The sequence below is a fragment of the Triplophysa dalaica genome, chromosome 3 (assembly GCF_015846415.1).
Source record: "Triplophysa dalaica isolate WHDGS20190420 chromosome 3, ASM1584641v1, whole genome shotgun sequence".
Classification (NCBI taxonomy): Eukaryota; Metazoa; Chordata; class Actinopteri; order Cypriniformes; family Nemacheilidae; genus Triplophysa; species Triplophysa dalaica.
Window position 1 is genome coordinate 5,537,406 of NC_079544.1, and position 13,934 is coordinate 5,551,339.

The window sequence follows — 13,934 nt, forward strand, 5'->3', positions numbered from 1 at the left end:
TTGAGGGGTTTGGTTCCAAACTCCGGTTTTAAAAATCATGTTTTTATTATGTTATCGTGTTTTTTTAATGCGTTAGATGTGTTTTTGAGTTATTAAGTTTTAAATAAAACCTTACTGACTGTAGTTTGATTGATATTAATTGGAATGCACAATAAAAATATTTGATTTTTGAAAACTGTTAAAAAGTTATCTCATTATGGAACCTAACCCTTAATTTTATATTTTTATTTAGCATTCGTGACGTACAAATAATAGCATTTAACAATTTGTAAATTACTCAAAAATAATTGCTGCCTTAAATATCAGAATAAATCAAAATAGCAAATAGAACTAAAAAAAAACACACAGAAAAACTTTTCAGGGTATTTTCATTTATTATGTTTGAAAGTAAAACATTTTTTCTTTTAAGAATGTTTTAGTGATTTCAGAAAAGAAGAACCACCTCTGCTCTGCATTAGCGGTGGACTGACATGGATGGTACAAGCAAAAAATACAGAGGTTGTTCCGCATGCTCCTCTGATAGCTGGGTGGTTTGTCTGTAGAGGTGATGGGAACTGCCAATTTTCACCACACTGAGAAAATATTCACGTGGACAGCTGGAATTCAGAGTGGAGAATCAAATAGACTCGGAGCCAACAGATACAAGATTCTGCTCACATGAAACACATTTGCAAAGCAAAAATTCCCTTCAAATGTTCCTGTAGGTTTTGGTTCTTCCTTGTGTTGGAGGATAACTGAACTGAAAGGGGCAGGTCTCGAGCAGGTAATACAGGCTAGTTATTAGCAAGAGAAAAACAGAACCACAAAGAAGCATAAAGTCTACTCTACTTAAGTATAATAAACAACTTAACTCTGAAGGTCTTAAGAAGGTTTTCCTAGAAGGAAAGTAAATCTGCAATTCCCTAATAACATGAATGTTACAACAGGCAAGAATATTAAAAAAGGAAATTATTTAGACATATACTACCCAGAGAGTTTATGGAGATGTGGGGCCACTGATTTACAACCTATTTTTTCATCATTGGAGAACACTGTTTAATGTAATCTGTTTATTAGACCTTTGATTGGTCACGTGTCAGCTTGTGTTTACAGGGCAAGTGTGTACAGTGATTTGGGATAGCAAATAGTGAGAGTTTGAGGTCATGTGGCATCAGCAACAAAAAACAGAGTTCATAGAGATATGAAATTCAAGAGACACATACTGAAAAAATATATATCAGTGTGGATGGAATATGGTACAAGTGATTCATCAAGAAAACTGATACAATTAATTATATGATTTACAAGATCCTAGGAGATGCCACACGTGCACATACGTTTTAACAAATAAACATTAAATCAAAAGGAACAACACAGAAAATATATAAAGAAAGGGACTAATGGACTGGAGAGACTACGAAAACACGGCTCCAATGGTCAAAATCTCTTCTCCACGCATCTTGAAGCACCGCTTCTTAATTTAGAGATTATCACAGGTAATACTCCACACCTGCTCCTCTCATTTCTCCTTAAGGAGAGATCAAACCGACTTCCCCATCTAGTGGACAAGAACACACATAACACTTAAACCGTAACATCCAATAAGAGAGAACCTTTATTTAGTAAACAAAGAAACATAACACTACAAAACTTACAAACAAACACACACACATATAAATGAGTATACATGGATCTGGTAAGATAGAAATTACTTATTGAAATAGCATTATTAGTTTTTTTAGTTTGAGTGTTTTGTCCTCAGCCAAATCTCAGACTAGTTTGGGCGACATCCTGATCCTCTGTTCTGCTTCAACGGCTGATCTCAAAGCCTGGTAAGATTCTACAAAAAGGAAAAGAAAAACGATTTCAATGCTTAGCAAAAAACAGCAAGCTGTTCTCAAGGCCCTTTCAAACTACATAGTTTTTGACGCTCAGTCAACTCAATTGGTATGTAAACTCAGGGTTGTATGGGAGAGCGAGGATTCTCATGTAAGAGACTGCACTCTCCCAAGATCATATATTTGATGGAAACATATGTCACAGAGGCAGTCTTCAAAAGATCAATGCATCATACAGTACATATACAGCCTTTGAATGCAAACCTTACATTGGTTCAACGTAACAATTTTTGCTTCGAACAAATCCTTTATGAGTGTATGTATTGTCATAACCGAAGTAAAATGACCTTACAACAAGTTAAAATTTCAAACTAACCATCATGTGCTTCAATTTATGCATCACCTATGAAGCTGTTGTCATGCCCTATGTTGCGGTGGCGCCGCCATCTTGGGAGGATAATACTCCACTGCTATTATTGTTTTGATAATTTGATTATTGTATTATGTACAGCTACTTGTTTTGTTCGATATATGGAGAAATCGAAAGAACCATGGGCCTTTCCTGAACGAAGTAATGATATTGCAGTTTTTTACACCACAAGACCGACCTACCGTAGTTATATTTCCTAATCAAACAAGAAAAACAAAAAACACTGCATTGAACACGTTGATTAACAAGCTTTATATGCCCTAAAAAGGCCATCTCGAAGAAGTTCATTCCACATTGTGGACACTTGGTATACCACACCCTACAGGACCCAGCCTACCCTATCAGCAGCAGCTTCTAAAAAGTTAGATGACATTAAATATGAAATACTGTATGAGAGTTCATGCACAAGCTTAAAACACCACATGTCAGTATGTATGGATTAAAATGAAATACCTTGCAGTTTCCCCATGAACGAATCAATTTCTGGAAGACTTTTTACAATATCAAATGAAGGATATTGCATGGACTGGACAATCTCATTGCAACCCTGGAAAAAATAAACTGATGAATATCTAATAATGACTAAGAAAATAAACCAAGGCCTTTAAGCAGTAGTTAAAAGGAAATTTCATCTTAAGCAATGCATTCAAGGATTGACATATAAGGACAGTTTTGAAAAAATTGAATAATGGCAAGGTTTAAAACAAAGTCCCCACACAAACCACGGCCTCATGTATAGAAATGTACGTATGCACAAAAGCTAGGTTTTGCGAACGCAAAAAGTTTTTCAGATTTATAAAACCATGCTTGCGCCAGAACCTCCACAAGTATCCCTTTATAATTCCCGTGTTCTCCCCAAAAGCAGCAGTTGAGTTCACAACACCTAGTTTTACTATACAAGCTTAGCCTATAAATACCATTTGTGCCATACATATTACATAATACTGAAAATCATCCAGTATCATCAGGTTTTAAAATCCATAAGACTTATTTTAGAATGGAGATGTCATTCTTTTCCACTGGCCATGAACGGTGCAAAATATGCAGTACCTGTTACAAAAAAAAAAGTCTGTGCTAGAATAGTGGGTATGCATTGATATCACTTTCACAGGTGAACAAGCCCCCTTGAGTGACAGAACACGTTCCCTTGAGGGGTAAAACACGCAGAAAAATGGCTGCTTTCAATAGGAGAAACAAAGAAACCGGGACTAAAACACGCAATTATTTGCTGAAATTTAAAGCAGTTGGACTCGACAGTGATCCTTACGACTTACAAAGGCTTGGACACTGATGTGTTGCGCGGAATAGCGTTTCCTGATATTGTAAGCAGTCATTTTGCTCAGTGTTATGGCACTCAAAGGAGTGCGTTTACTTTTGGCGAGGAATGGATGTCACATACATACCCTCAATAAATTGAATAGTGTAGCCTGCGAAACAGTTTGTCAGGTGCATTAGACATAGCTGTGTTTGTGTGAATTTTACAGTTGTTTACTATAGTAAATACTACAGTAATTTATGTGGACAAATATACCATAGAAAAGAGCTTCGAAAGATTAAAAAAAAATCAATGGCCCTCATTTATTCATCTGAAGCCCATATAACATTTAGTGTAATTTGTCTGTTACCCATCTATTCACGTGATATACTGCACTTGCATATTTTTTTTAATGATAACATAAGACGTTTTATACTTCTGCTATAACGGTTCGGCCTGTGCTACAAAACTTTAAACCTCTGTAGCACCAGTGCTATGTGCAAAATAGTAAACGTACAACCCAGCAAATATTAATTAATTTTTTTAAAACAAATACCAATAAAAATACTAATCAAACTAAATGTATCTAGTTTTGCTGATAAGGTTAACATCTTTTATCTATTTTTAGTGGAAACGGATATATTTATTGCGATTTAACCGACAATTGTCTGACTCGGCACATCAATGACAGTGAATTTTAAAAAGGAAACGTTCAACTCTCACCATTTCCTTTGTATTTGAAGGATACATATAACACAACTCAGTGGTATTTTTCATAATGCTGTGGAAATGCCTTCACATAATATCAACCCCTGTGCAGCTGCGGTTGTACAGAAAGCTATTATCATTAGACCTTTTCAAACCTGACAATGGAACGTTCGACCACCAAGTCCAGCAGTGCATCATTGTTCACAATAAATATTGATATTTTTTCATAACCTGTGACATTCTGAACCTAAAACATGCACTTATGTCATTAAAACATAGCATGCCACATGAAAAGTGATCAAGCACATCCACTTTAAATAGGTCTAAAGAAATGTATATCATTTTTGTTTAACTTCTGCGTAATGTCATGCATATACCCCATTCACAAAAGAGAGATACAGCTGGACGATTATTTCCAGAAAAAGATGAGTGCACATTACGTCGCAATAATCCCTTCATGTTTTTTTACATTATGCACGTACACGCAGACTGCCAAAAAAAAAAATAGACACATGACTTAATTTGACTTACGGCGTGCAATTCATGTCCGGCATCTTTTAGCGCTATCAGTTTCAAAGGATCTCCAAATCCAGCGTTATATCACCAGTTCATATAACATTCATCACCAAATTGTCGTGAACAAACAAAAACACTCTCACTATCGCAAGAGTAACAAACTGTAGCTGCAGGCCCACAGCGCAGCCAATCTTGACATACAGCAGCCAATCTTGATAAGTGGGTCTTCCTATCGCTCGTCAGTTTGCGCATGAACGGGCTATTTCTTTCGCCTTGGGCATGCTTTTCCGGGAGAATTGCCCAATAAAAGGAATAGGATCCCTGTTACGGTTTACACATATTTACACAAAGATTTTTTTATAAATCCCGACACGTGCATGGAAAACAGCATTGGCAAATTTCTATGCCCATTTTGTGCATACGACTCTTTTATACATCAGGCCCCTGGTGAGTACATGATAGATGTAAAGCTACAGACCTTGAGTTCTTCATAAAACTTCTCTTCCATCTCAGACACTTGAGACATGGCCTCGAGTGTTGGAAGAACAGACTCCTGAAACATATTATGTACACTTTTTTTCAAAAGTACTTATATCTCAATCTAACATTTTTGAAATGGACTCATCCCAAACAAACATGATCAGGCTTATTAAATGACAGACACTAAGACCGCTTTCCACCATCTCGCCGAACCGCTCTACGCAGTTTGAAACGGTTACAGTTATGTTTTCACGTGAGCCTGGTTCAATACGGCACGATCACAAACTGTTCTCGGCTAACTGTTGTCTAAACGTGATAAAAAGTGCTAATGAATGCGTGCAGAGGCTTTATAGCGCAGTCTCTTGTGTTACCAAGGCAGTGTGTAACGCGTTTGTGTTTACATTCTAAAGAAATTCTTGAAATTAAACTATTTACGTACCGGCTAACATGGATCGGCATAGAGTGGATGGTAAAAAGCGCTCTAACTTCCTTATAAAAAAAAGAATATATATTGGGACTGGCGGTTTTCCGGACAGGGATCATCTTAAACCAGGATATTTAAGTAGATTTAACAAACATCCCTGCCTTACAAAAAAATGCAAAACAATGGCACTGATGTATTTTAGGATATATGTCACTGGCAAATGTTTTCAGTTTAGATAGCTCTAACATTTAATTTAGTCTAGGACTATTTCAGAATATGACCATAGCTTGAAACAAATAGCATATGCATTATTCACTCACCTCCTCTGAATAGTTTCCCTCCTCTACAGAAAATTCAAGATTTGTACCATTCGCAGCTGAAACTCCTTTAGACACTCCATTCAATTCTTTCACCCTGTAAACGGCAAACAAATCTGACTGTAACACCCAAACAAACCACCAGAGGGCCTCAGTCAACCAAATGCAAATCTTGAAGGAAGCAAATGGATCCGTTTGTTTTTGTTCCTTTTGCATCAGCCGTTTGATTGAACTCCAAAATAGTAAAATACCAAAATTAAGTAAAAATCTTTTTCGTTTACGCCAAGGATATAAAGAAAATAACTGCACCTGTTTGCATAGCGTAGTGTGTTCAGAGTGTAGTCACAGGAGTTCATGCCCGGTGAGATCATTGCAATCTAAAACAGGCAAAAACGCACAAACAAAATGACTGTCACAGTATATGATGGTATCTAGTCAATCGTTTAATAAAGAGTGAACAAAATCACAAATACACATTATCACAATCTAATGTCACTCTTACCATACAGGTCCTGGAGTTTTCCCCAATGAAGGAATCTCTAAGCACCTGTGTGAGTTTACTCATCCTGAATGGGATGTGTTCATTGTTGTGACCCAGAGACCGGATACATTCCTGAGGAGTTTGGAGAGACACACAATACATAATCATAAATGATTTCGTTTTATTCCAGTTATTTGTATTTAGAGACACATAAGATATCTGCTTGTCTGCAATGGCAGTAAAGGAAAGGACAGCACCTTCAAAGCCAGCAGGCTGCGGTTGATCTCCGCAGTCTCCACTATAGTGTTACGATCATTACTGGTGACATCAGTACCACGCTCGTTTCCTGCAAGATCCACCAGAGAAAACTTCCCGTGAAGGAAATTCCGCCTCCTCAGGATTACCTGCAACACCGCATGTGACCGCGACGAGCTCAAGTTGGCAAACGTCTGGCCAGACGTTCTGGAAAAAAGTTCGATACAAACAGTGTTGACATCATTTCTAATGATTAACAGCCCATAACATGACTAAAGTAGAAGTACATTCTTTTCATACCTGCATGCACTTCCCCGCTCGATCAGCTTAATGACATTATCAACGGATGACACCGGCACTTCTTGCAGGCCGACGACATTGACCTGCTGCTTGTCATCCTCCAAAACGCGTAGCATTGCCTTCTTATTCAGCAAATCGAACACCTGCACAGTGGGCAGAAACAGTTTAGCATCATGCCCGAGCAAGTACTTGACGCACACAACCACTATCTGAAACCAGATCAGCAGAAAATCAAATCATAACATCACATTTGTTCAATTGAGCATAGAGTTTATTAACCGTTAAAAAGTTTTTGCTCTTAAACAAACAAAAGCTGACAGACAGCTGTTTGAAAGACATCATGTCGCATTTCGATAACACTACGTGCAAACCTTGCCATTGTAGATCTCAAAAAACGTCACGTATGGGCAAAGGTCCATATCGGCATACCGCTTTTGCCTCAGGAGGGTAAATACATCCTGCGCTGTGAGGCAGACAGATTTATACATGAGCGAATAAACAGAACACTACATACAAGTACGTTTGATAGTCACATTCACCTGCCAGGGCGTAGATCCCTTTAGAGCTATTTTGAGTTTTGCCAGAGAAGTCTCCACCCATTGTCTGTGAATTGAATGTATATTGTGTGAAAAACCTCTGAATGTTTGAGAAAAAATTTAAAGTAAATGAAAATCACTTACATGGGTTTTTCCACTACCTGTCTGACCGTATGCAAAGCAAGTCGCCATACCCCCTTCAAATATGGTCTTAAGCAGAGGTTTAGCAGTGAACCTAAAAATCCAATTGATAAATATCTAATTAAATAAAAGAGTGAATTGGATAAACATTACACATGAATTTTTTTAACAATGATTTTAAAGTGGTCATATGATAGCCAACACAAATATTATCGTTTGTTTTAGATGTAATGCAATGTATAACACGATTTAAGGTTAAAAACGCTGTATTTTCCACATACCATGCATGTTTGTATCTCCTTTTTGCCCCGCCTCTCTGAAACACATTTTTTTTTCAAGTCTCATCGCTCTGAAAAGCGAGGTTTGCTAAGATTGGCCAGCTAACCAGTGCGTAGTGATAGGTCGAATAATGCAAGCGTGTGACAGAAATGTAACTCCTTTTACCATATTTGGAACATCAGGTTACAAAGTAATTGTACTGACAGGTACACCCACCTTACTTGCGTATACATTTGGGCGGTCTTAGTCAAGTCATACAACTGACGTAGATTTGTGGGGGTGTGGTTACACGAGGCATTTCAGGCAGGTCTGTGTGAGCATTCGCTTTTAGATAGAGTGAATCTTTTGTTCTGACAATTTTGCGCGTCTTTTACATGCACGGGCAACTAATAACACACCAAAGACACAGAAAAACACGTTTTCCACCTTATGACCCCTTTAAACAAGGGTTGTCTTGAATGAATCTACCTGTAAACAAGGTCATTAGAGACATCGTCGTCGAACGAGTAATCAAAATGAAACGTCTGATTCTCCAGGTATTTGGTCAGGTCCACTTTCTGCTTAGGTTCATGTAACAGCAGGGCTCCATTACCAGGGATTGTCACCACATCAATCTCTTTCTTGGCCAGCTCTGAACACAACAAACACTCAGTGAAATAAGAAGCACAAGGAAACCGTTCAATTCAAACAAGAAACAACTCAAGAGCCTACCTTTTTTATTCAGTGGCCGTTTGCGAACGCAGACACATATTCTTTGAGGTTTCACCTAACAGATGCATGTTGGATTAGAATGGTTATTGTAGGTTTCTAAGAGTTTTCAGAAATACATGTGCATTTACTCACCATATCAGACAAAGACATGGGCACTTTCTCCAGGGTCTCTCTGTATTCCTCTATCATCTGGTGAAACTGTTTGTTAGGTCGACATGCATCTCCAAACTAGCATAAAGATAGTTGACACAGAAAACTAAATTTGATCAATCTTTTCGTGAAAACAAAATGTGACATTAGGTGAATGTGCATTTATGACAGGATATCTGGATGAATCCGTACCTTTCCTCTTTTCTGTGTTTCAGGGATTCTTGCTACAGACAACCGTTTGTTTGTCACCTTGCCACTGTTCATCTCCGAGACCTGAGACATGCGATGGCCTAAATGATTTCAAAGATAAAAAAATGACAATCTCTCAAATCAGAGATCGCAAGATAACATGCTCAAATTGTGTAGTTACGAATTCAGGAAATTACAAGGGAGGGATTCACCACCTTTTCAAATACCTCTGTAATATGGAACCGATAGGAAAAGGAATTGTTATCCATTCAAAACCCTGATACATGAACATTTGGATAGTGTGATCCTCATGAAATCTTAGATTATAAGATTCAAACAAGATATTTAGAAAAATACTTGAATCAACAAATTTCCACTGTAGACATTAAAAACAAGCTCTGACATGTTTAAAAGCATTCATTTAAAACCTTTACAATATAAAAAAAAAAAAATGTAAACAAGACCTTGTAATTCTCATTATCCTAAAAACAATATAAAAAAGTCTTTGAAAAAAAAAAAAAAAAGCAAGCCATAATTTCTTTGAAAGTTCTTATTCATCATACATAATTAGACATTAATGAAATGTCATTTTTCTTAAATGTGGAAAACACCTGTCTGTAATGATAATCAATAGTCGTGTACACAGTCCAACAAGAGAATATTACACTTTTAACTAGAGCAATATAAAGAAACTTCCATAAGTATACTCTACATTATAAAAATATCATATGTCTGATTTTAATTGTAACTGTCGAAGGATTAATTGAATCCAGAATAAAAGTTTGTGCTTACATAATATATGTTGGTGTTTAAAACGTTTATAAACATATATATTTAAGAAATACTTTGTATTCAATTATATTTAGTTCATTTAAATTATATATAAACGTTTATTTTTTACATTTTTCTTAAAGGTACAGTTTGTTAGAATTTTGCTATATATGTTATATGTTATATAATGTTATATATTTTTTTCAGCAGAGTAATTACAATATCTCAAATGTTTCCAAATGCTTTTGAATCCTGAGAAAATCGGCATTCTAAACAGCGGACCGGGACCGTTTAGTCACTTGTTAATGGCGTCATATCCGCATTACCCTTTGTTACGGCTTGCCGTATCAATAGTGTGACACTGTCGTAGACAGATGCGGAAGTAGTTTGTACCGTCGGTCGTCTAGCATTATGTGAATGATGTTGGCAAGTTCAAAATTACTTTAACACTTAAAACTGCGCAGTGTTAACACACCATCGAATTGGACAATTACTTTAACATCTATGACTAACAATTTAGTTTTAATCCTTACATTACTCGGGTCAAAAAAGGGTTCATATGGCGTAATACGAATTTTTCACAGTTATAAATTACCCATGCATGTATTAGACCTTTTAAAATGGCAAAAATGAAAGTCTCGGAAAAACAAAAGATGCATTCCATCGAATAGCAAATGCTCACCAAGACCTGCCTGAAAATGTCTCGTGTAACCACAACCCCACAAATCTACGTCAGTTTGTGATATGATTTGATAAAGATCGCAAAAATCTATATGCAAGTCAGATGGGAGTACCTCTCAGCACAATTGCTTTGGAAGACATGTTCAAAATATGGTAAGAGGCATTACATTTCCACCACACGCTTTCAGTATTCGACCAATCACTACGCACTGGTTAACAGGCCAATCATAGCACACCTCACTTTTCAGAGCGATGAGCTTTGAAAAAAAAATGTCGGCGCAAAGAGGAGATACAAACATGCACGGTATGTGGAAAATACAGCCTTTTGAACCTTAAAATGTGTATACACATTGCATATAAACGATAATATTCGTTTAAGCCGTTATATGACCCCTTTAATGCACAGTTCAGAAATATATTATGTAAACACAAACTTTTATTCTGGATGTGATTAATCGTTTGGCAGCCCTAATAGAAATATATCCCTTTAACTGACGCGCCCAGATGCAAATTCAACATGCTGAATTGGCCAAGCTGCTGCCAACAAGGTCCAACAGATTGGAACACACCACAAAAACTGGCCTGACACTTTTGGAGTTTCCCCGGCTACATTATAAGACCAGCACTGGTTCTGATAATCCAGCCTTTGCTTACATTTGTGAGCATAATTCACTGGTCCAAGTTTCACCAGTTATATATTCAATGATATAAAAAAAAAATGACATCCATAATGTCTGACAAACCCAGAAGAGTACATACTTGGTGGACCCATGGGAGCACATTTGGAAGCCTCACTCTCACATATAGCCTCAGCGGTTGGTAATAGAGGAGATGCTGGCTTTGAAACAAGTCGCCTCTGGTAACCTGAAAATCCATCAACATCAGTTTTACAGCAATGCACCACCACCTGATTACACCTCTGAACATCATGCAAATGTAAAGGCACACCAGAAGGTTTAGGGATTGTAGATGAGGAAAGATCTTGAGACAGGCTGTCCTCTGCAGTTGTGACAGATACCGCAGAGGGAGGGGCAGGATGACGGAACAAGCATGTCTGACGTGTGGTCATCCTTCTGGAAGCTAGGGAAGATTATGACAAGATTATAACATTATGATTCTTTATGAATTATGCGGTGTTGTTAGATAATTTTAAGCAATGTGATTGATTTAGGATTTATATCTATACAACTACCAAGTAGATTTTACAAAGCTATTATGGCCAATAAATCTCATGGTAATTATTTATGCACAATTTACAAGCTTTTAGAATAAGAGACACTTCTGGACAGATTGCTGGAAGAGGATAAGATGCACAATAGAGAAACATGTGGAAGTGGAAAGAAACACCCCCACTAACCCCGATGATACCAATCATAACTATTTCAATCATTTGTGAGAGTGATTGGTTCAGGACATGATGAAAACATGCACTTAATGTAAACCTGGCTGTTCAGATGCACAGTCCTGAGATGTAGCTTCAAATGGGAAATACATCATAAGGTTACTGTGTAAAGTCAACTAGGAATTTGAGATGTTCCTACCGGGAGTTCATTGGTACAGGGAAAAATGTAGTACTTAACGTACCTTCTGGTGGTGCCGGTAATCTTGTTGACCTCAGAGGAAGTTCAGATGCTCTGGTATTCTGAAAATATAAATATTTGTATGTGGTTGGAAAGATCACGTCAGACTTTAGTGCATGCATCTTAGTTACAAAGAAAGACTGAACAAATGAGTGATTTTAGAAGGAATAAATGCATATCTGTGAAAACAGTATTGTAATGTTACTCGTCTTATACGGCTATCCTGATTTTGCCAAGCAAGCGGTATTCTTGGGTCAACATCATTGTTGATGCTGCAACAACTCTCCAATCAACCAATTAGATCTAAGGAGCAAGTTGACAGTGACAACACAACCAGCATTTTGTTATTCACCCATTGTTCCATCAGATTTTAAAGGGTCATGTGACATGGCTAAAACAAATATTATCGTTACCTTACGGCAGTCTTGGTCAAATCATACCACGAAGGGTATGGTTACACAAGGCGTTTCAGGCAGTGCTTCTTTTGTTCAGACATTTAAATTTTTGCATTTTTACATGTCTAATACATGCATGGGCAACTTGAAACACGCCAAAGTCACAGAAAAACACATATTCGCGCATATGACCCCTTTAAGGAAGATGTTTAACTTGTGACCAAAGGAAAAGTTTTTTTCTACAAACTTTGTTTACCCAAGAAAATCTCTCACCTGGAGAACCCAGATTGAGCTTCTTACGTACATCATGACTGCAGCGCCATAGTGAGGAATCTAGAATCTATATTTCCAGTGTCTCCAAACACTTTCTTGGAGTCACACTTATGGTAGCGTTAATACAGAAATATCATTGTAGAGTCTTGCTACACGGTGTAAACAAACCAATCACATTTTCTCACTTGCAAACTGACAGTGCAGTCAATTCTTGAGATCATATTTAAAAAACAAAGAACTGACTTTTGCCACTTTTGCCACAGGTAACGTTACAGGGACAGGCACTTCTTGACGGCATGGCTGGAGGTGTTGCATAAGGTCGGAATTGAGTTGTTGAAGTTCATCCAGGTCAACCTAGGGGACGATTGACTCATTAACCTTGATGACAATGACAACATCTGGGAGCATATAATACAAAAAACATAATACTGTTGTGTAAACCAACATAAATCTATAACAAACCTCTTTTCCTTTGGTCAATCCATTCTCAGCCCATTCCACACTCACTGAGGATTTAGTGACACTGGTATTTTTCACGGTTGCACTGTGTATTCTCCCTGTTTTGACAGAGAAATGACATTAACACAAATCTTACTTGAATGAGCTCATAAACAACTCGTGTCAAAGAGTTGACATAGGCTAGTTATGCTCTAACTTATTTCAAAGAAATGACTAAAACAGGTTTATGCTATTCTCTTTATTTTGCTTTTTGTGCAACTTCACCGAGTAGAATCGCATAATTGAGACCAATTGCAATTATAACACACTAGCAGACGACACAGGTTAACTTTGATCTGCTATCAGCCAAAAGCAAAAGATTAGCTTCTTAGCAAACAAGCATCTTACCATCACTACGACTTATATTGACAGCAAGCCCAACGAGCAGTTTCGACAATACAGGATCCATCTTAAGTTGTTGTAGCTTTTGATCAACGTCTTTAAAACTTCGAAATGAAAAGTAGTGCTTTTTACACCTTCAAACTTCGCCTCTGTAGGCAGTAAATCGCAATAAAATCAACCGCCTTACTTTCAAAAATCGTCAGCGGAAGTTATCGGGTTGTTTGAGGAGGAGGTGCTTCGTCTAGTCCAATCGGACTTTCGTGCTGTCTCGTGCGAAAATGATTGACATTTCTGTTCATCAATCAGAGCCGTGCGTGGTCACAAGCTGTTCCACCACGTTGAACCGAAATAGCCTAGAACAAACTCGATGTCCTGGTAAACGTGACAGAAATAATTGACAGAAAA

General features: G+C 37.4%; 1 protein-coding gene across 2 annotated transcripts; it reads right to left on the reverse strand.

Annotated features, from left to right (window-relative positions):
- Positions 1-468: 468 nt before the first annotated feature.
- Positions 469-13,728, reverse strand: kif2c (kinesin family member 2C). Of its 2 annotated transcripts, XR_008906323.1 has the most exons (22): positions 13,536-13,728; positions 13,152-13,246; positions 12,933-13,043; positions 12,026-12,083; positions 11,390-11,521; positions 11,201-11,305; positions 8,993-9,090; positions 8,783-8,878; positions 8,651-8,705; positions 8,408-8,570; positions 7,664-7,754; positions 7,523-7,586; positions 7,355-7,446; positions 6,984-7,126; positions 6,686-6,890; positions 6,450-6,560; positions 6,257-6,324; positions 5,951-6,044; positions 5,205-5,279; positions 2,701-2,794; positions 1,692-1,819; positions 470-1,537 (listed from the first exon to the last, which is right to left on the reverse strand). XR_008906323.1 is itself a non-coding variant. In XM_056744525.1 (21 exons), the coding sequence occupies exons 1-21, from the start codon at positions 13,594-13,596 to the stop codon at positions 1,749-1,751; spliced, it is 2,082 nt and encodes a 693-aa protein (XP_056600503.1). In that variant the 5' UTR covers positions 13,597-13,728; the 3' UTR covers positions 469-1,748. The 2 variants fall into 2 exon arrangements, 1 of the variants encoding a protein (XP_056600503.1); XM_056744525.1 differs by having other exon boundaries at positions 469-1,819.
- Between the last annotated feature and the right edge of the window lie 206 nt (positions 13,729-13,934).